The sequence below is a fragment of the Henckelia pumila genome, chromosome 4, assembly GCF_033568475.1.
Source record: "Henckelia pumila isolate YLH828 chromosome 4, ASM3356847v2, whole genome shotgun sequence".
Classification (NCBI taxonomy): Eukaryota; Viridiplantae; Streptophyta; class Magnoliopsida; order Lamiales; family Gesneriaceae; genus Henckelia; species Henckelia pumila.
Window position 1 is genome coordinate 10,461,986 of NC_133123.1, and position 22,465 is coordinate 10,484,450.

The window sequence follows — 22,465 nt, forward strand, 5'->3', positions numbered from 1 at the left end:
TACAAGTACTAGTACAACTAGTGCAGCTAGAACAAGCAACACCCACATATGCAGCATATGAATTAAGCTTGGGAATCAATCAAAAGACCAACAAGAACAAATTTTTATTATTATTTATTAATTAATTAAGCTCATGTGGGTATTAACAAATTTTGTATGTATATATACGTGGTTTAGATTTGGATACGACGATGGGTGGCAGCTTTGGTAAGATGACGAGTGGCAGCAATCGTGGCAAATTCTGCGGTCTTGTTTCAATTTGTCACTTCCCACCGTCTACCTTTGCCCCCTTATTACTCAAAACAAGCTAGCCGGGGAGAGCATTACGGGGCTTTCGTATATCAACTACGTATTTTATTTTAATACATTTTAGAAATAATTAGATAGCTTTTTTTTAATTAGATAGTTTTTTTTTAAAAAAATCTATTCCTGTATATTATGTAAGAACTAATTTCTTGGTATGTCAATTCAAATAATTAAATAAATTAAAAAAAACTCACACACACGACCACTTTCATTCACTATCTCAATTTTTTTCCTCAATTATGATTTATTATTATTTTTTCATTGAACTAATTTTTCTCCCCAATTTTTGTATTTAATATAAAATACAATAATTTTATTCGTCAGCTTTAGTTGAAATATACTTTTATTATAAAAATGGACTTAGCATGCAATGCATCAATCAAATGCTACTTATAATTAAGGATGTCAATTTTTCCGAGACATATCGAGTATTTACAAGTTAATGCTCGGAGAAAACTCAAATACCTAGAAGTGGTTATAAGACAGTGATGAGATTACGATCTCCGCTACCCAACCCCTGAATTTTATTATGTTTATTAATTATATATATATATGTATATATATTATATGTACTATTGAGTCCAATGTGAGTATCTTATATATATATATATTGAGAGAAAATCTTCATCACATCAATGTTCAATTTTTCTCTTCATCAACAAATGACAAAAAGTGATTGGTGTAACACATAATGTAACAACAATTTTGTGAAAGAAGATTTTTTTTTCATATATATTACCGTAGGTGATGATATAGACTTGGTTAATGTGGGTTATTAGGGATGTAATCGAATTGAGTCGAACTCTTGAATGTTTGAATTTGATTCGTTTGTAATCGAACAGAGCTCGAGCTTTATTTAACGAATACATTCATGGTTCACGAGTTTATTCAAGCATTTATCGAATCTAAATATTCATTAAATTTATTAAAAACTAAATATTATGTTTAGAGAAACATATAATATTATTATTAAAATTTATAACTTTATTCTAATAATAGATTGTTATACATTTGCCACAAATAAAAATATAAAATCTATAAATCAAATATCATAAACTATTATTTTTTCATTTAAGAGCTGACTTACGAACATACTAACGAACCTTTTCACGAGCTAACAAACCGAATATCATAAAAATCGAGATTGATTCGTTTATTTTAAAGAGTCTCCTTAAACAAATTCAAACGAGCTTTTATCGAATTGAGCTTCGAATAGTTCACGAGCAGCTTGTTTCATTTTCTTACATCGGTTACGACCACACGGGGACAGAGAATCCCGATAGGAAAAAAAACATGGGAATTAGGACGAGGACAGATCTTGGAGGATGCATTGACTTCCTAGTACTTGTACTGATCCAAGAGTTGCACCCGATAGAGCATAATATTTGTCATAGATATATATCTATCCATTCTGCTAGATGACGCAACTCTATGCAACATATGTAAATTGTTTGGTACTATGTTCAAGAAGTCATTGGAGGAGACGCAGATGATGTCTGAGATTGCTTTTAGAAAACATTTTTGAATTTTTCTTTTACAAAAACTACCATCTTTTCCTAAAATGTAAAATAAACCACCGTAAAAAAAATGTAAAATAAAACATTAATTCTAATAGTTTGGTTAAGCTAGAGAAATCAACTGAAAATTATCAGACAACCATATTTTAAAAGAAATTCATGTTAAAGCTATAACTAACAGAAAAAATTCATTATCTAATAAACACTCTCAAGTTGATTCTTGCAATGGCACCGGTCGGTTAGCATGCCAGATCAGATGTGGTTGCACCAAAAAGAGGAGATGACCTACCCGAAATAATACCAACATCAACAATAACGACAACGTCGTTAGAACGCCCAACTTCTTTGAGCGGCGGCAAACGGCAATGAGTATCAATGACAAAACCTAGTTCACAAAATATTTATAACATCCGAGCAAAACTAAAAGAGCTTTCTTGAAACTAATTGCAAAATCTGTAGATGATGTCTATGCCGTCGTTGATCACAATGATACACAAGTAAGGCTATCTAGAAGAAATTATGTAGAGACAGGTACCAAAATTAATCAATCAATCAATCAACTGCTTCCTACGGGTTCACGTTCCGGTTCCGGTTCGTTGTCGCTCGTCGGCCCCCCAATCAAAAGAGGAGTTTCTGGTTCTTCAATCCCTTTCTCCTTGCTGTAGTTCAAACAACCGAAATCAAATCACAAGAAGAAGCACAGGTCATGCTTCATGTTGTACTTTACAACGTAACAAGAAATAAACTGTTGCTTTTCTTTTCCCTTTACATTTTGAAATATCATTTAAATGATTCACAAATCATTCGATTATTCAGCTTTTCTCCAATTTTGAACTACATAAACATGATAACTGAAACAAAAAAAAAAAAAAAGAAGAAGCGACGAGTACAGTACACTGAAGCCATGATTCCAGGGGTACTATTGCTATATGGACAATGTAAAGCAGTTGTGGCAACGTAATTTTCAGGAAAGGAAGCATCGAATATGTATGCATGCATGAAACAGAAGTAATAGCGTTATTACATTATTCAATGATGATTAAACTGCGTCGTGGAGCATGAGTCCACACTCCACAGAGATATCTTTGCATGATTGCATGATTGCATCCCAAGTTCCAAAGTGTTTAATTGCTTAGAACCTTATGTGTGAGAAAGAGGGAGAAATATAAAAACTTACTTGCATGTTTTCTTATTGTGGCCTAGGCCCTTGCATTTACTACACTGGAGCTGGCGCTTGATGACATCCACAGAGTCCGCGAATTTCATCTTTGGTCGGCCTGGAGGGCGCTTAGTAGGCGGAGGAGTTACAATAGTTCCTTCTACCAGCACTTCACTTTGCTCTTGTTTCTCCACATTTGGTATGGGGTTGATCGATTCCAAATAAGTCAATCGGTAGCTGTCTGATGTGAAGTATCTTGAGCAATAATCGCTTAGGTTCCTGCCAAGGCACTCAAGAACAGCAATAGCATGACAACAAGGCAATCCTGTGAGTTGCCATCCTTTGCAACTACAGTCCCAGTGATCAATATCAACTATGTCAACAGATTCACCACGGACCTCAAAGACACTCCCATGTGAGAGTAACACTTGAAGTGATCTCGATTTTGCTGCCTCATTCTGAAGCCTGTCCTCCATAAAAGGTGTCAACCTTGTAACCCAGTGGCTCGATTCAAGCCTTCGTCTATAAATTAGTTCCATGATCTTGCCACGTAAAACATCAACCATCTGAGTAATGGGCAACTCATCCACCTCAGACACCCAACTGTAAAACTGTTGGCCGAAGTTGGATGTCATGTGGTTGTATCTCGCCCCACCAAAAAATGCGTTCGCCCAGTGATCTGGCTCACTACTAATAACCCAATTATAAGCCTCATCTGAGATGGCCTTTATGTTTCTCACACAACTTTCAAACACCTCTAGTTTTGGAGCATAGGCAGCCGCATAGAAATCTTGAACCATGAGCCGCCTGGCATCATGTGAGAATTGTCCTTTCAGATCTTTATTGAGTTTCTCGGCAAGACAGCGCAGACAATAACCATGGTAGCATTCCTTGCCAAAAATGTCGAGCAAAGATGCTCTTATGCCTTTCTGGAAATCGGAAACAAAAGTAATTTGCTCAGACGTTGAGAGAGCAGATTTTAATTGTGACAGAAACCAGTGCCAGTTATTTTCGGTTTCTTCATCAACCACAGCAAAGGCTACCGGGAAAAAATCATCATTCCCATCTGCGGCAGTAGCTGCTAATAAAGTTCCTTGGTATTTTGAGTAAAGAAGAGTGCTATCGAGAAAAATAAGGGGGCGGCACTGGTGAAAACCAGATATTGAGGCATGAAATGAGACAAAAAGTTGGCGGAAGCTTGAATCTTCTTTCGTACTCAATGTGGCGAGGCTACCGGGATTAGTCTCCATTATCTTCTCACAAAAAAGTGGTAGCTGAGAATACGCCTCTCTGTATGAACCCTGAAGCTGCTCTCGTGCAATCTCCTTGGCTCGCCAAGCTTGCGTATAATTCAACTGAATGCCATAATCACGCTTGATGTCGCTGGCTATGTCTTTTGGCTTGTAATTTGGAGAAACTTTCAGTTTTTCCTTAATGATGCTTCCTATCCATCCCCTAGTCGCCCTATAACCAGCTTTTACAGTAGCCCCTTCACAAGTGTGCTCCGGGTTCATTTTCTTTATGCATATTAGTTGAGTGGTAGCCAATCTAGATGCATATATACGCCATGGACAGCCTTCCGTTTTACACTTGGCAGTAACACGATGACTGTCATTTTTCTTATATTTGTAGGTGAATCCATGGGCAATCGAGTATTTATGCAGAGCTTCACGGAATTCAGCAAACGTATTAAATCTTTGGTCTACGCCAGTGATAATATTTTCCCACTGAGTCGCTGCTCTACGATGCTTATCTTCATGCTCATGGCCATGAGGATAAACATCAAGCGTCGTAGTTTCAATAGGTTCATCCAAGACAATCGCATCGTCAGTTTGCATAAGGTCAACAGGTACATCAATAGGAAGTTCTGACTCAGAAGCAATTGTCCTGCTAGACCTGAATATTAATTAATTAAGAAAATCAAATATTCCAGTTAGAACATACAACTTCGACATCAACAAAGTTCCGATAGTATATCGGCATACATGCAAGTACGAATCTGCGGGCATTGCAGGGGAAACAATTGATATCCAACATCTAGAATTGCAAGAAGAAAAGTACCTACTGGCAGGTATATTGGACTCGTTCCGGGCAGCAGCAAATACAAAAACTTCAACTTGGTCTGATTCCTTAAAGAAGTTAACCATGCGGTGAAGGTCCTTATCCTTAGATATACTAATGAGGGTCTTCCTGTTCCCAGGGAGAAAATACTTGATGGCCATGCCTTCCACACCGCATTGAAATGTTTCAGCCAGTTCATGTTTGAAATCTTTCAATTGGGTGTGCTGATCCAGGTCCAACGCATAAGCCTCCCCGCCCGCATAATATAAGGACCCGTCATCTTTATTGCTCACAAATTCCCCTCCAGATTGGCATATGGCTATAATTTTCTTGGACGTACCCATGGCAATTCACATAACCTGTACCAATAACTATTGGAAAAATCACATCTTGGAAGCATTGGAATCTCATAAAACTAAAACAAACGGGAACAAAATCAAGCAAAGGGAAGACGAGGTTTTCCAGGGGGAAAAAAAACCCTAAAAAACAACAATGCACGAACTTCCAGCGGCCAACAGCACAAAATCAGGAACTGTATCAGTAAAAAATCGAAACCATGGCAATCGAAAGCCAAGATTACATCTTTACACGATTAAAAAAGAACAACTCAACCTAAAAAAACGAACACAAAAATCACAACTCGCGAAAATTTGATGACCCAATTCCCTAAATATTCAATTCATTTGGAAAACAGCAGTGATTGAAACCCTAAAACACAGAGGCTTTACCTTTTACGTTTGGAGCGAAATTGAGGTTGACTCTGTCGGGGCTTCTGGGTAGAGTAGATTGAGGGAGAAGAGAAGAAGACCAAAGGGACCTTGGAATTTTACTGATACCAAATCAAATCTCAACCGTCGGTTTTTCCATATCGATCCCGCATCTACGGAATTCACCGCGTACACGTGTGCACAGTCCATTAAATTAAATTTTCGTTTTATATATTTTGGAAGAGGATTATGTGAATGTCTACACTGAACTCCAACATGGATCGATATTATAAATGAATGAATCGAGTCGATTCGAAAAATATTTAATTTATATTCGACGGTGCTTGAAATTTTTCTCTACCTGAATATGAGCCAAATTATTCTGTTATTGTTCGCGAGTTTTAATATTTTATTAATGAGTTAATTGTATTAATCTCACATATGAAAAGTCTAAAAATCATAAAAACTCCTAAGAAATTTTAATAGGCTATTGCATCTCTCAGTTTTTTAAAATATAGCACATTTCATCTCTATGTTATACAATCTCGGGCATATTTATACCCTCTTAAGGCTTCTCCAATCAGGCACCAATTATGCCAAATTGGAGCTCCAACCCAGCGCTATTTTTGGCGTTGGGTTGGCGTATTGCTACATTGTTGCACCAAATTTGGTGCAACACTGTAGCAACGCTATCCCTCCCCCCCTTTTTTTTTTTTCTTTCTATTTTTTATTATAATAAATATTAAGATTTTTTATTAATAATTTAATTATAGTATTATATAAAATTTTAATTAGTTATTTTAAAATTTTAATTTATTCAATAATCAACTAAATTTACATTTTGATTTATTCAGATTATTTTTACGTGTGATTTTAATGTTTTTAATAGATAATTATTTATATTCAATTAATTAAGAAGTTTAAGTATTTAAATAACGAAATTAAATTTTAGAATTTTTAAAAAAATATCTCCTAAAATAGATTTAATTTAAAGTTTTAATTCATCAATATTTCTAATTAATATCTATATAGAAATTATTTTAGGTATTATTTATATTTTAATTATGGTGTTTAAAAATATTTTATGGAATAAATTAGTTGTTGTGAATAAAATAATTGAGAATATTTCGAGAATATTCTTTTTAATGTAAAATTGGGTTGGAGATGAGTTTTGAATTTGGTGCAAAAATTACACTGTTTTGAAGTTAGTGTGACACCAAGATAGCGTAATGGGTTGGAGATGGCCTCATAGGGGGTTTTATGCTAATTTTTTAAAAACATAAGGTCTAACATGCTATTAATTTTACACATGATGTTTTATGCATTTTAGACTTTTCACATGGGTTGTTGATGCAATTAGCCCTTTTATTAATATAATTTTGTAATATATATATATATATATATATATATATATATATATATATATATATATTCAAGTTTTTAGATTTTTATGTTTGAGTAGCTCACGAAAATGTTCAAATCTTTCGATTCGAAATCGAATTTTGATTCGAACCGAATATTAACTAACAATATTAAATTTTCAAGCTTCAAAATTGAACTCAAGCTCAAAATATATTGAATTCTATCCATATTTGACGCGATTCGATTATTTGCACCTATAGACTCAAGACCTCGTCCCAATATTGAACACGAGTACTACTAACCCAAAAATATGTAATTTTTATATGCACACAATTTTGGTGAACATCATATCTAGTGTTTTCTTCTTCTTTTTTAAAAGAATTTTTTTTTTTTTTAAACGTAATTAACGGTTATTTTGTAAAAGAAAAATCTTTTAACTCAAGAATACATTTTTTTTAAATCATCAAAGTTATATATATCAACAAGTCGGTCTCCTGGGGTTTGCTTGGGAGTTGTGATTTTAAAGTAAAAAGATATAGAAATTTTTGTGAGACGATATCACGGATCAATTTTGTGAGACGAATTTTTTATTTGGGTCACAAATAAAAATATATTACAGTTTATGCTAAAAATGTTACTTGTTATTTAAATATGGACAAAATTGACATATTTCACGGATAAAAGATTCGTGAGACTCGAAAAATGCGGGAAAATTTTTTGTAAAAAAATAGGTGGTTAAGAGAGATTTTAAATGAAGGAAGAAAAATTGTTACAAATTTAGGATAAATTTTTTTTTCAAATATGGATGGAAGTGGAAGGTTCGATTGTTTACCATTTTATAAGAACTAAAAGGTTATGGTTGGTGACGACGGTTACTCGAATCTTTTAGCAGAAACATGTAATGATATTTTATTATTGATGGGTATTTTTTTTTAAAAAAAATTAATTAATAATTTTATTAATTTATATTTATAATTATCTAATTATAACAAATAAGAAAGACATTTTTTCTCATTTTTTTGAACGAAATTTTAAACATGAAAAAAAATTTATCGGGATATCTTTTTCCTACCTGCTCGGATCCTGAAATATGTGGGGTATGGAATTGATATAAAAAAATATCTCTCGATTATTTTCAGAACGTGAATTGAGTAGAAGGGTTATGGGTTCCAACCCGATCCCAACTCTAGTAATATGTATTCTATAATCTTCATAAAATCCACTCTTTTCAATTAAAGTTAGAGTCGTTAAAATGGGTTGAGCCCGCCACGCCAGCCCGTCCCGCCATAAAAAATTGACGGGTTGGGTTATCGTTCTACAGGCCCGTTCGGAGGCGGGCCTAAATGGGCCGCGGGCCAGATTTTTGAATTTTTTTTTTTTAAAAAAAATTATAGGCATAAAAACACTAATTATTAAAAATGTGATTTAAAAATTTTAGAACTAATATTTGTAATATTATTAATATCTTACATTATTAGTTTTTTTTATGATTAAATATATATTTATATTATTAATGTTATTTAAAAATGTATTTTTTTATTCAAAATATAACATTTAATATCAAAAATTTATATGTTTTATTTAATTATGATATTTTATATTTTTTTATTGTGTAACATTGTTAATATATTTTTTTCAATATTAAATCATAATTTGGTTTTTGTAATTTTTGGAATTTTTTTATTTTTTTAATATTTTGGTGGGTTGGCCCGCCTGACCTGCGACCCAGACTCCAGAGTGGGTTGGGCTGAGTTGGAAACTTTCCAGCCCGCCCCGCCCCGTCTAATGGCGGGTCAGCCTGCAACCCACCGGCCCGTTTTGACATATATAATTAAAGTCAAACGATTACGTATGTATCGAAATGCAAATTTACAGATGAAATCAAATTAAACAAAAATAAAAATAAAAATAAAAAATTTGGTTAGTTATTCAATTAAAAAGAATTGAATTTGGTCCGCGTTGTTTGATTTTATTTAAATTTTGAATTAAACCGATTTTTATGGTATTTTTTAATTCAACCGGCGGAATTTTATTCATCCCTCATTTTGGTAATATTAACTTTTTTTTTTTTTTACATTATCATTATTATTACCATCATTAAGTTATTACGCTATATAGTGAAAGTTGATATATGTGCATGTATTGTAATCCAGGGATTATTAATAATTAAAGAAATAAATCAACCAATCAGTTTAGCTTGATATTTTACAACATCAAAATCAAAATAACATAAAATACAAATTTAACAATTATATGATTACACTTGCGACAAAATTAATTTATGAATAATATCGGAAGTGAATCTATATGATTCCAATATTTGAAGGAACTTTCTTAGTTGGAACTCTTTGTCAATAAGGCTTTTGAACATACATGGTGATTGGACAGCATATCAAAATATATATATGTGTATGTGTGTGCGTGCTGGATATTTGTTTAGATCGGTCTAAAATATATTGACGTTCATGGTTTAATACCAAACTTCTCAAAAATTTATCCGAGTTGATCATTCCACCAATTTTAATGGTTAAAATTAATAGGAGAAAAAGACTCGGTCTAGTCTCATATTTCTGGCTCATTCTCGATTTGATCTCACATGTCGGTCAAAAATTGTAAACGTTTAGGACTAAATCGAGAACGTCAAAGTATTTGAGACCAAACCAATTTATAGAATGACTAAACGTCTTAAACTGAATTGGGTCTTTCCCCATCTCATTCCAACAACTTTCATTTCTAATCTAATCTAATCTAATCTAACTGTCAACTTTCAAGACCCTCGACGAATATGAATTTATCATAAATAAATGTGAATATGACATGGATTAGAATTTAGATGTCTGCAATGTAAATTCCGAATACGTGCATAGCCTCACCAAACCACGAATCTGAATTAATCCACGGTTTCGATTGTACGTAATGTATGATAGAATTCCGAATCAAAACCATTGAATACGTACGGTTACAATTTAATTATCTTTTGCGCGCGGTACATCACATATATTTTACAAAATATTCTACTCAAATTACTTATCAATCAATATTAATATATGATTATTCAAGATTATAATTTAAGTCATTTATCAATATTAACTATACATTATGAAAAATATAATGTATTGTTTTTTTTTCTTGTAACATATATATATATATATAAAAATTTTCAGTTGCCCAACCAATGATGTCAACTCATCCCCGACAACTAAAACCCTGTAGTGGGTTTTAGTGATACGAATTTTTTTTTAAAAAAACAACTAAAACCCGATAGTGGGTTTTAGTGGTCGGGGACGAGTTGTGCAGGAATGGTTGGGCAACTGAAAATTACTATATATATATATAGTTTTGATCACATGGGCAACCACCATAAGCAACTACGTGAGCAACAACTTACGTGGCAATCACTAATTGGATGTCCAAGGTGCCACGTCAGTTGTTGCTCATGCAATGACCCATGATGGTTGCCCATGTGGTCAAAATTATATATATATATATATATATATATATATATATATATATATATATATATATATATATATATAAGTTGCGGGCTTTGTTTACAAGTAGTAAATTGCGTTTCCATGCAATGCTTGAATTCAAAGTCCTTTTGAGTCAGCAACTAGCACTCGTTCACATGCACACTTGTGTAGTTGTGTTTAAATTATACCATATTCATGCCCATTGCATTATTATGATATATTGATGGAATTATGGAAAATTAAATATACATATGAATCGGTGCTTGCATATTGTAGGAATGGCGAAAATTGAATTGAAAATCATAATTAAATTTGAATCTTCAACAAGGAACATCTCCTAGACGATATGCAATTTGTGCAACCCATGCACCATGGTTTCAATTCAAAGCCGTGGAAATCTATCTCAGTGTATATGCATGAGTCTGGGAGTTTAATATATAGGGTTTGGGTGAGCTAGCTTTTGGGGTTGAGTTAGGTGCAAGTCTCATTCCTTAACATGGTAGGTTCCACCGTTGTGTGTTGCACTGTCCATAATTGGTCACCCGTCTCATAGAATTGGGCCACCAGTTTCACGCTCCAGTCGTTTCATTATCGGGCGTACTAGGGGTGTGTTGATGTGTTAAGTTTGTCTCACATCGGTTAGGTAAATAACCCGAGAGTTTAATATATAGGTTTGAACAAACTTTCCCTCTTGGGCTAGCTTTTGGGGTTGATTAATCTTACATAGTATAATTTGGGTTGCATAAATCATAATACTATTTTGTTCCCCAAATATAAACTAATTAAGTTTGAATCTTCATAGGTAAAAAAGGAGCATCCCCATGATAATCAATCCCAAAACGCGCGCCTTAAAATAATTCCTATGATTTTATTGTTTGGATTTAATTTAGTCTTTTATATCTAAAAGTATGAACATTTTTTATGATGATACAACTGAATTGATTTTGTATAATTTTCTGAAAACAAGAATCTAGCTAGCATCGATTTGCTCCTTATTTACCTAGATCGATGTGTCTATTTAAAATTTAGTCCACCAAAACTGAAACTAGCTAGATCTGAGTGTCTAATGTCTGGATTCAAACTTGAGATCTGAGTGTCTAATGTCTGATCAATTTTGGTAGATTAACTGATTATACATGAATCGTGTATTAAAGAAAACTAATAAAATGTGACAATTTTATTGGACAAAACAGACAATTTTATCTAAGAAATGTAGATGTCATTAAAAGAGTACCTGAATTATAAAGGTGATAGTTAAAACAACTTAACCAATAAATGACAGTGCCATGCATTAATAATTAATTATAATCATATATGGTTCATAAATTTGAGATATAATAAATTTTCCTCTTGGCAGTGATTTATAGTACTTTAAAAAAGATTAATAACTAGAAGCTAATAATAATTGAATTAATCTCGAATGGTGATTCCATAAAAGTATATATATTTCTTTATTGTTAAGTTTATGCATGTTACATCTGCAATTTTACTTTTTATGCATTTTTATATATACAAGATGTTTATGCATGTGATCATCTAGTAGACCCAAATATTTTTTTGTTTTGAATTCATATGATCAAATATATATCTTACACAAAATACATAAAAATTAAAATAACACTCTCAAACAACAATTGTTTGTATCCAATCCCCGTACCAGATCTCTTTTAATTTATATCTATCTTGCACTCAATTTTCCTTTCCAAAAGTGGCAAAGTATGGAATACTAGTATTATTAATTTGTAATTAAATTAATTGTTTCAATATCTTGTAGCTCATATTTTATATTACAACTAGTCATTTGACGGGATTGATGATTCCCAAGAATCAACAGTTAAATAATTCTGAAATTTGCTGTCAAATTAGACTCTTTGACAAGGTCGTCAAAGAACAACCGTATATCAACTAGGCAAGTAGTTTTAATTAGATAATTAATGTATAAAATTTCTCAAAAAAAAAAAAAAAAATGTAACTCGATCACTATAAATAGAAGAAGTGAGTTGGAAGATTAACATCACAATCAAATTTTGAAAACCGCAGAAAAATTTCAAAGAAAAGTCAGATATTATGGGAGTGAAGGAAGTTGATGTGCATATGACTGTAGGAAATGGTGCAACTAGCTACGCCAACAATTCTGCCCATCAAGTAAACACACAAAACTTCATATATATTACCTAATTAATGTAATTTTTGCTAATGCATTGTGTGTTTTTTTTTCCTCTTTAATTTATCAGAAAATCGGGATATCGAAAGCAAAGTATGTCTTGGATGAGAGCCTGAAAGAAATGTTTGCGGATGATGGCTTCCCAGATTGCTTCAAGATGGTTGATTTGGGTTGTTCTTCCGGACCTAACACGCTCTCTGTCGTCGCTCAGATAATCGGAACGATCCTGAGGGTGCGTAGACTGAACAATGTGGATGAGTTACCTGAAATGGAAGTGTTCTTGAATGATCTTGAAGGGAATGACTTCAACAACTTGTTTAAGTTGCTGCCGAGTTTTTACAAGAAACTGAAGGAGGCGACAGGAAACGAAGCGATTCGATGCTTTGTATCGGGTTTGCCTGGATCTTTCTATGGCAGACTGTTTCCAAGCAAAACCCTCAACTTTGTTTACTCATCCTTCAGTCTCCAGTGGCTCTCTAAGGTGTGTATATATATATACATATGTGCATAATTTGGTGCTCTTATATGTCATATATTAAGAATCTGTTTCATACAGATTCCTGAAGGACTGGAGGATAACAAAGAAAACATTCACATGGCAATGGCAAGTCCCCCGGGGATATTCGAAGCCTACGCAACACAATATCGCAGGGATTTCACCACGTTCTTGACTTCGCGGGGTCAGGAGATGGTGCGTGGCGGCCGTATGGTTCTCACATTCGTCGGCAGAAGCGTCGAGGACCCGTCCACTAGAGATGACTGTGCTCATTTCACTCTTCTTGCTAGCTCACTTATTGAAATGGTGAATGAGGTATATATATATATATTAGCTAAGCATGAATTTGCATGCATGATCATCAAAATATTTGTAACCAATTAATCTAATTAATTAATGAACCAACCAGGGACTTGTGAAGGAGAGTGATTTGCATTCATTCAACATGCCTATATACACACCAAGCAAACAAGAGGTGGAGGGAGTGATACACAACGAGGGATCCTTCAATCTCGAAAAATTCGAGCCCTTTCTGGTTCCTTGGGATGCACATGTCAAGCATGAAGATCATACACGAGGCCGAATTTCTCAGCTTGGGGCCGAAGGGTCCGTCCCAGACCACATCCGTGGAAAACTCGTCTCAGATTTCATTCGAGCTTATACAGAACCGGTATTGGCGAGCCATTTCGGGAGCTCCATTATAGACAACTTGTATGGAAGATATGCAAAGAAACTTGCAGAGTATCTGGCAAGGGAGCAACCATCTTTCTTCAATATTATCATTTGCTTGAGTAAGAAATGAGGGTTTTTGATGCAGATACATATATATAAGTTGATCCAATTAATAATAAAATTAAGCCATGTATCCAATAGACCAAATTTATTTAACCTTTTGCAGTTTGATATTTGTTCCTTTTCAGCTTGATGTTTTTCGAATTCGACGTTTAGTTTATTATAAATTGTTCATAGAACGTACACACTATGTCATATTCCATTATATATATCCTCTTCAATAACTAACTCTAAATCAACTTGATGAAGCCGAAAATGAATTTACCAACGCCCATTATATCCCTTTTACTCAAAACAGAAATTGATATGTTTTTAATACTATCTTAATGATCTATATTTTTAAATTTTTAGACTAGATAATCTATAGATCACTTCTTATAAATTAAGAATATTACTATCTTTATCTATCTTTATATATTTTTTAATTCAACCATATATTTATCTATATTTTTAAAAATTTTAGATTAGATATTGGAGATATCACTCGCGAATAAAAAAGAGTACGTAAAGAAATCACAAACTTGAAAATAACAAAACATGATCATGGTTAGATAGATCCACCAAATCACCAAGTGATTGAAACTCAGAAACTATTATATACAACAAATCAAAAGATTAATGTTTTGTAATCCATCGATTCTATCTACTAATGATCTTCATGCATGCCCTACGTTCATAAGCTTGTCAATCCATCGATAGTACCCTTAGGTTTCTGAGAAGATACCTCCTCGTCGTCGTCGTCTTCGGACCCGTGATGATCAATATCACTAAAGTACTCACTAGGGTAAACCCTAAAATCATCAGCACCGCACTCTGGGTCAAGATCATGCAACATAGACACACGATGAGTCTGTTGATCCTCGATATGAACAAGATTAATGAATTCGTCGATCATGTCATAGTCCCTAAATCTATGCGCTTGAATCTTGGAAAGCATTGAAATCAAGAAGCGAGGAGCCCATCCAATGTTCCACTCTTCCGAAACCCTATGAAACTCTTCAATAAGAGCACCAAACTTGGCGGGCAATACTTGTTGGAAAGTCGAGCCGCATTCGATGCAGAACTTCACCGCAACCTCGACGTTATCTGAGCTCCTCGGGTTCCCCATGAGAAACAAGCAAACGTCGTTGGCCAAAAGCGCGTAAACCACGAAGTGATTCACCAGATGCGCCAAGAACTTGGAGAGAGCCCGCAATGTTTTGGGGTCCCCGCGGCGATCGTACTCTTCTTTGAGGCTCAAGACGAGCCTTTTGACGAGAAGAAGGCCCACAAAAGGGAAGTTGGAGTTGATGATGGCCACGAGAGCGGCGTAAACATTGGTTAACTTTGGGGAATCCATCTGGGATTTCATGATCTCTTGGCAGAAGACACCCCTGCCCTCGAACAGATCTTGTTTCGAGATTTCGTCGGCGATTTCTCGGACGTTGGAGATGTTGTTCACGTTGCTTACTAATTCCGTGATCCTCTCCTTCATGGAGAACCACTTGATTCTCTTTTCCTCGACCATTTTCCTATGTTTCTGCGAAGAATATTCAATAGTAGCAGAAGAAGAAAAAGAAAAAGAAGAAGAGACGACTGTGGAATCCATTATATTATGTTATATAAATTTTATGTTGATGGAGGAGAATTCGTGGCGGGTTTGTGATATGGAAGATTTCTTGTGATTGGGCTGCAAGTAAATATACTTGTTGAATAAGTAGTTTGAAGGGGCAGGACTCTCTCAATTAATTAATTAATTGGAGAAAAGAGGATAAATAATTTGATAAGGAATCTTTACTTTAAATCTGAGATAGAAAGTAACGTTTCCTTTTTAAATGTTGAGATCGATTGAGATTATATATAGGCCATCTTGTTTCAAGTAATTATATTCAAATTTTATAAATAAAACATCATATATATGAATATGCTACTATAAAAAAGATAAATAATCTGATAAGGAATCTTTACTTAAATTTATAAATATAGAAAATAAGTTTCTTTTTTAAATGTTTAGATTATACGCCCTCTATTTATTTTTTAAATGTTGAGATTGAGATTATACGCCCTTTTGTTTCAAATAATTATCTTCAAATTTTACAAATAAGGCATCATATGATTTTGTCAAACAAATATCTTACTATAACAAGGATAAATAATCTGATAAAGAATCTTTACTTAAATCTAAGATAGAAAATAAGTTTCCTTTTCGCATGTTTAGATTATACGCCCTCTTGTTTCAAGTAATTATTGTATTCAAATTTTATAAATAAAACATCATATGATTTTGGCAAAAAATATTATATATATTCTATAAAATCTGAATCAATGTTAAAGATTGTAGATAGAGACGTCAATTTGGATTCAACAATGTTGTTGATCGACTGGATCAATATTCCAAAGAAAAAGGATTAAAATAGAAAAATTAAGACAGTGAATTGATCGACCGCATAATTAAAAATAAAAAAACACGCAAATTACTGGATAAAAATATAAATTCTACTTACATGTAATAAATATTTAAATTTAATTTGTATCACACATCAATAAATATTAACTTGGAATAAAATTATTACTCTTTCTAAAAATAAAATTTCTCTCTGCACATTTCTCTATTTGTAGAAAGCATTACTACTTCAGGGGATGGTTTTTTTTTTTTTTTAAAAAAAAATTGAGGGAGTAGTTTCGAACTTTCGGAGAAGAAATCATTAAACCAAAAAATTCATAATTAGTATAGATTTGAGTTTTATGTATAATTTTTTTTCGAAATTCGATTAGTACCCGCCCAATTTTTATCTGAAAGCCCATACCATTAAAAAGCCCAATAAAAAAGGGTCTAACTTTGTTCATCTAAGATCGGCCCATTTATATATGCTTTCGTTTACAAACAAACTTGCCCTGCTGGCTGCTACAAGCCATTTTATTAACGCTCAACAATAAAATCGTCATTTTATTTTGATTTTAAAAAAATATTAAAAATTTTATTTATCTTCTTGAACTCAAAATTGAGTAGTGCTAATCAATATTATTCCTCAACTTTCAAATGTTTTTTTAACACACAAACTCTTACGAGATCGTTTTTTGGTTAATTTTATAGGATGATCTGATCCGACCAATCGTAAAAATAGTATTTTTTTGTGTCAAAATTATAACTTTTCACTCCATAAATAGACCGGATCGATCTGTCTCACAATAAATGTTTTGTTTTTGGTAAATAACTAATCTTGGAATCCATCATAAAACTAAATATTATTTGACTACGATCTAGGAGTGTAGCTGTGTAAGTAGGGTGATACTATATCGTACCGTACCATATCATATACCGAAAATTACGGTATAAGAAAAAGTTATATCGATACCGTATCGAAACTTTTGGTATACCGAAAACCGATATATCGAAATTTTAGTACATATAAATAGCATACAGATCGTACCGAAATTTTACGGTATACCAAAATTTTGGTATGATATATATCGGTATATACCGTTTTATATCCCAAAAACTTTATAATTTTAAAATTTTATATTTATAAATATTATATATTTTTTAAATTTTTATATATTGTTTAAGTATTTCGGTATATCGATATATAAAGAAATTTTCAAATTTCATACCGTTACCGTACCAAAAAATTTGATATATTTACCGTACCATACCATACCGAACCGAAATATTTGGTATACTGAAAATTCAATAAATTCGATATTTTTTGATACGATAACTTCGATATTAAGAAGATTCAATATTTTTTCCCACTCATATCTGTAAGTACTATATTTTGTCTATGTCCTTTACCAGTGTGGTTTTTTATTAACAATAAGATAATGATATGTGCGCTATTGTATTAATCTCGCGAGTTTGCCTTAATGCTTATTTGATGGGTAAAATGTGCGGGTTCTCTAAAAAAAAAAAAAAAAAAATTAAAAAATTCTATAAATTTTTTTTAATGAAAGCGCAATGTTGTTAAATTAGCATGCTACTATATATGCTATATATATATTTTTTTTTTATTTTTTATTTTGAAGGATGCTATATATTTTATTTTCAATACCGGATTATTCACTTAATTTTTCCATCTATTTTATGTCGCAAAGTACAAGTAGTTATAGCTATACATCAAAATTTATATCATTGTTAGTTGAACAATTTGAGTGGATGGGGTTTAATTTAGAATCCTAATTTTAAATCATTAATTAAAATCTAGGACCTTGTTAAAATTAACCTTAAAATTAGTTGGTGGAATCAAATATCTAATGGTCCCAACTTGCCATCATAAGACCAAGAGGACTTGTTAAAATCACCATCATTTTACGATCACATCGATATTCATCCTTTGTGATCATCGTTTACCGTTGATCCAACGATTTATAATCGTCATTCATAGTATAATCTATGCAGCATAAGTGCATTTATCAACTCCATGTGGTGTAATGACCGAATTAGGGGTATTTAATAATAAAAATATGACAAAGTTTAGGGAGCAAACATGGTGGGGACATCGGATTTAAGCATGAGATTATGGTGAGTTAATAAGTTAATTTAGGTCCGTGTACGTGTTTTGATTGGTGGATAGGGAACCCCGCCGTTGAGATTATCAAGAAAAAGTCGCTAATTAATATATTATTCGCCATAATACAACAAACTAAGAACAAAGTCATCCAAGAATCCAACGACTCATGTTTGCTTTGGGGAATACAACTTTTTCTTAATAATCTGCCCAAATTTATGAAAACAGATAAATAAATTCAAAAGGCTTTAGGGTTTTATTGATTTATTTCAATGATATTTCATGTTTTTCAAAATAAAAAAGAGATTCGAGTTCAAGTCCTTTTCTCTTCGTTGTAATTAAAAAAATAAACCACTATAATATGAAAATGAACATGTATTATAGATCTGTGATACAGGTCAATATCATTCATATCAATAATATTTTTTACTTTTTCACGAGTAAAGTTGGATTGGATTTGATTGGATTGGATCGGACTAACGCAATAGCATGCAAACTACGCTAGTCAGGTAAAAGTGAAGGGCTGGGATACCGAACAAAAATACCGACTTTTCGGGATATCGTACCAAAATTTTTTCGATATATAGACATTTTTTTGGTATATCGAATTTTTTTTCGGTATCTATACGGTATTAGTATGAATTTTTTTCATACCAAAATTTCAAAATTTCGATATCGGTATCGATATAAATTTTTTTCATACCAATATTTTTGATACGGTATACCGAAAACCCACCCCTTGGTAAAACACACTAGACAAGCCTAGGCCTGTGACAGGCTAGTACAAGAAGTGAAAATTTTCTTTGTCCTCACGGAAGAGATCATAGTTCAAAACCCTGGTGAGTTGGATGAATTAAACGTAGAATCTATGAAATTGAATGAATCCAATTATAAATTTTTGTTCTTCAGTCGTAGCCAATCTTATTATTTTTTTTTTTAGAACTACCAGTTATAAAAAGGAAATTTGACAGTAAAGTTGGGTGGTTAGTAATTATAGCTTTCTAATTTATTCCGAAAATTAACTCTTGAATATTACAAAAATCCAAGTTAAATTCTTTATCCTTTGACATTTCGGTTTTTGTGATACAAAATAATTGTTTAAATGCCTATTGTTTGACTTGAATCTAGTCACAAATAAAGAGATCAATTTTTTTTTAAAAAAAATACAGAAAAGAAAATATTTTAATGTTTAATTCATTCTTATATCATTGGCCTACAGAAAAATATAGACATGATGTTTAAAAAAGTAAATATGAATTGTATGATACACTTCCGAGCTAATATCTTAAGAGCAGGTTGAACTCAATACTTCTCAAGATTGGAATTCGACAATATAAAATTTAGGAACCTAATAAAACTTAGAAACCTTAATGTTCCGACGATCTCTCTAGTCATAAATCATTAATTATATTTTGAACCAAAATTAGAGCAAATTTGTTCTCCCCATTTGCTGAACCACAAAGCGAAAATGGGACTAGGCATTGTAACAAGTAGGCCATAGGACCACTCGCTTGCATGTTAGTCCCACTAGTAATGACTCCCACAAAATTTGTCTTAAAAGTGATAAAATTTTCCAACCACAAACAAAAAAATATATATTTAGAGAGTAGATCTTTAGAAAATCTAATTCAAATCAACGATAAAAAAATGACATAAATATTAACTTTTCATAAATCAAATTAAATCAAAAATATATATCACAAAATTAATCCGTGAGTCGTTGCAGCCCAAATCCATTCAACATTTATAAGGAATCGTAAAGTTGAAATGAGCAATTAAGAAGAGGACATAATATATTAATATTAATATATAAATAAGTAGGAGAGTGTGGTGATAGACTGATGTGATTTATGATTTTGACAAGATTGATACGATGGCAAGAAGGTAGACCTTCTCATACCAGATTGGATTTAGATTTACGTGCATTTTAATTGTGTTTTTTTAAAAAAATCTTTGGACTTTTTTATTTTATTTAGGTATTAACTATAAAAATTATATATTTTATTTATTTTGTTAACTTCTTTTTTTTCTTTTCTGTGTGCAAAACTCATATAATTCTGTAATATTTTTTACTTTCAGGTCAAACGACATCAGATAGTCCCATTTGTCTCAAACAGAAAAAAATGTAATATTAAAAGAATGGGAAATATGTAATTTTAATGTTATATATTTGTAATTTTAGTACTAAAGAATAAAATTGAAAAATATAAATAATAAAATCACAATATTTTTTAAATTTTTACAAACGGTGCATTTTGCTTTGTCTTGTGCTCCAAATTTTGAATATATATATATATATATATATATATATACAAAAAAAAAAAAAACATTCTTAATTTAGTGTCGATGTGTGACTCAACACTTTCATGAAATATATGAATTTTGATGTTTTGATTTTTATTTTTAATTTTTTTGAAAAAAGCACCAGGCGCACAGTATCCATCGTTTTGGGGTACAGATCTGCTGCTAAAATTGGTACATAGATTTTGATGCCCCGGAATTTGTGGGGGTGAAAATAGGGTACGTACCATCTTCGATCTCATGTCTATTGAGGAGGAGTCTATTGACAAATATGTGTTATTATACAGATTAAAACAAAATTTGAGAAAAAATTTTAAGAATAAATTTTCTGTTTAATCCTTATTTAATGAATATTTTCAGAGTAAAATAATTTTTTGAAGTTTAGAGTAAAATAATTGTACAAAAAGTTAATGACTGTAATTTAATAAAAAAAATTGATAAAAGAATAGGAGAGATAACATTAAATATGTAGACTAGACTAGACACCATTCTTTTCACCATATTACTAATATAGGTATAAGTCATCTCATACCATTTCACGTTCTTCTCATCATATTATTTATCCATATATTAACTATTTATTTTACATCAATCAAATCATTAATTATTTATCTCACATCAAACAAATCATTGGATTCAAATTACTATATTATCCTTTATAAATAATATAAATTTTATTTATTTATTATTAAAAGAACAAAATAGTCATTTAATATTTTTATATAAAATTTAGTCAATCAAATCAAATAAACAATAATCTATCAATCAAATTCAATATTATTTTAACTATCATTTCTTATTTATTTTTATTGCATTATACTACTTATCTATATATTACTTATACCATAACTCAAACCAAACGGTGCCTAATAAAATTCATGTTTTGTCAAAAATCAATTAAATTCAATATTCTATTCTATAATTTTTTTTAGGAGAAACTCACTTTTTTTTTTACGTACTCGATTTATGTCACTTATTTTCTTGCACTACTATATAGTTTTTGTAAATTTTTTTATTTTCTTACATGCCATTGATCTATATTATTTCAATTACGTTTTATTTTATTTTTGGGTTATAATTTTATTTGAATATATATATTTTATAAAAATATTTTTTTATAATTACTTTTATTTAACTTGATTTTTGAGCAGATTTATTGTAAGATGTTCTCATGTTGTTATTTTTATGAGATGGATTGATTCAATACGTAAAAAATAAATGGATTTTGTTATGGTTTTTATGTTGAGTCGGATTAGAAATAACTGGATTTTTTTAAGGTTTTGGAAAACCGACCTCCAAAAGGACAATTGTTTATTATTTATTTTATCTTTATTCTTAATTTTGCGTCAGAATGTAAATAAAGTTTTTGAAACCTAAAAGTTGGTGCTTTCAGTGCTAGATTTTACGATGTATTTTAGTGGATGTAATAAACTAAACAGAGTTTGAAAAGATTGTGTGATTATTGGGCAATAATTTTTCCACATATAAATTATAAAATTTTTGTTTTTGACCTAATGTGCTTATAATTTTTTAATTGTGGACATACAAAAATAAAATAAAAAAGACCCCATCCGCCGCGAATACGTAAACCTAAAATAGTCACCCTGTCCCTTCTTTATCCCTTTGTGCTATAACTCACAAAT

The 22,465-nt window shown here is 31.7% G+C and overlaps 3 protein-coding genes across 6 annotated transcripts; 1 reads left to right on the forward strand and 2 right to left on the reverse strand.

Moving 5' to 3' along the window:
• Window positions 1-1,947: 1,947 nt before the first annotated feature.
• LOC140863871 (uncharacterized) lies at window positions 1,948-5,835 on the reverse strand. Of its 4 annotated transcripts, none has more exons than XM_073267628.1 (4): window positions 5,772-5,835; window positions 5,044-5,402; window positions 3,001-4,878; window positions 1,950-2,482 (listed from the first exon to the last, which is right to left on the reverse strand). In XM_073267628.1, exons 2-4 carry the CDS (start codon window positions 5,385-5,387, stop codon window positions 2,380-2,382), a joined length of 2,325 nt encoding a protein of 774 aa, XP_073123729.1. In that variant the 5' UTR covers window positions 5,388-5,402; window positions 5,772-5,835; the 3' UTR covers window positions 1,950-2,379. The 4 variants fall into 4 exon arrangements, with proteins under 4 accessions (XP_073123732.1, XP_073123729.1, XP_073123730.1 ...); XM_073267629.1 differs by having other exon boundaries at window positions 5,044-5,414; window positions 5,772-5,823; XM_073267631.1 differs by lacking the exon at window positions 5,772-5,835 and having other exon boundaries at window positions 1,948-2,482; window positions 5,048-5,182.
• A 6,772-nt stretch (window positions 5,836-12,607) lies between these two features.
• LOC140867501 (benzoate carboxyl methyltransferase-like) lies at window positions 12,608-14,180 on the forward strand. The gene is made up of 4 exons (XM_073272571.1): window positions 12,608-12,730; window positions 12,820-13,230; window positions 13,306-13,560; window positions 13,655-14,180. The coding sequence occupies exons 1-4, from the start codon at window positions 12,653-12,655 to the stop codon at window positions 14,045-14,047; spliced, it is 1,137 nt and encodes a 378-aa protein (XP_073128672.1). The 5' UTR covers window positions 12,608-12,652; the 3' UTR covers window positions 14,048-14,180.
• Window positions 14,181-14,710: 530 nt separating this feature from the next.
• Window positions 14,711-15,625, reverse strand: LOC140860475 (pre-mRNA-splicing factor cwc22-like). The gene has a single exon (XM_073263483.1). The coding sequence runs from the start codon at window positions 15,623-15,625 to the stop codon at window positions 14,711-14,713; it is 915 nt and encodes a 304-aa protein (XP_073119584.1).
• Window positions 15,626-22,465: the final 6,840 nt, after the last annotated feature.

Coding starts and splice junctions, on each gene's coding strand:
- LOC140863871 (XM_073267628.1), bottom strand. CDS start 5,387: ATGGGTACGTCCAAGAAAATTATAGCCATATGCCAATCTGGAGGGGAA. Junction 4,879..5,043: donor TCCAATATACCTGCCAGTAG/GTACTTTTCTTC, acceptor ATTAATATTCAG/GTCTAGCAGGACAATTGCTT. Junction 2,483..3,000: donor CACAATAAGAAAACATGCAA/GTAAGTTTTTAT, acceptor TTTGAACTACAG/CAAGGAGAAAGGGATTGAAG.
- LOC140867501 (XM_073272571.1), top strand. CDS start 12,653: ATGGGAGTGAAGGAAGTTGATGTGCATATGACTGTAGGAAATGGTGCA. Junction 13,231..13,305: donor GTCTCCAGTGGCTCTCTAAG/GTGTGTATATAT, acceptor TGTTTCATACAG/ATTCCTGAAGGACTGGAGGA. Junction 13,561..13,654: donor TTATTGAAATGGTGAATGAG/GTATATATATAT, acceptor TGAACCAACCAG/GGACTTGTGAAGGAGAGTGA.
- LOC140860475 (XM_073263483.1), bottom strand. CDS start 15,625: ATGGATTCCACAGTCGTCTCTTCTTCTTTTTCTTTTTCTTCTTCTGCT.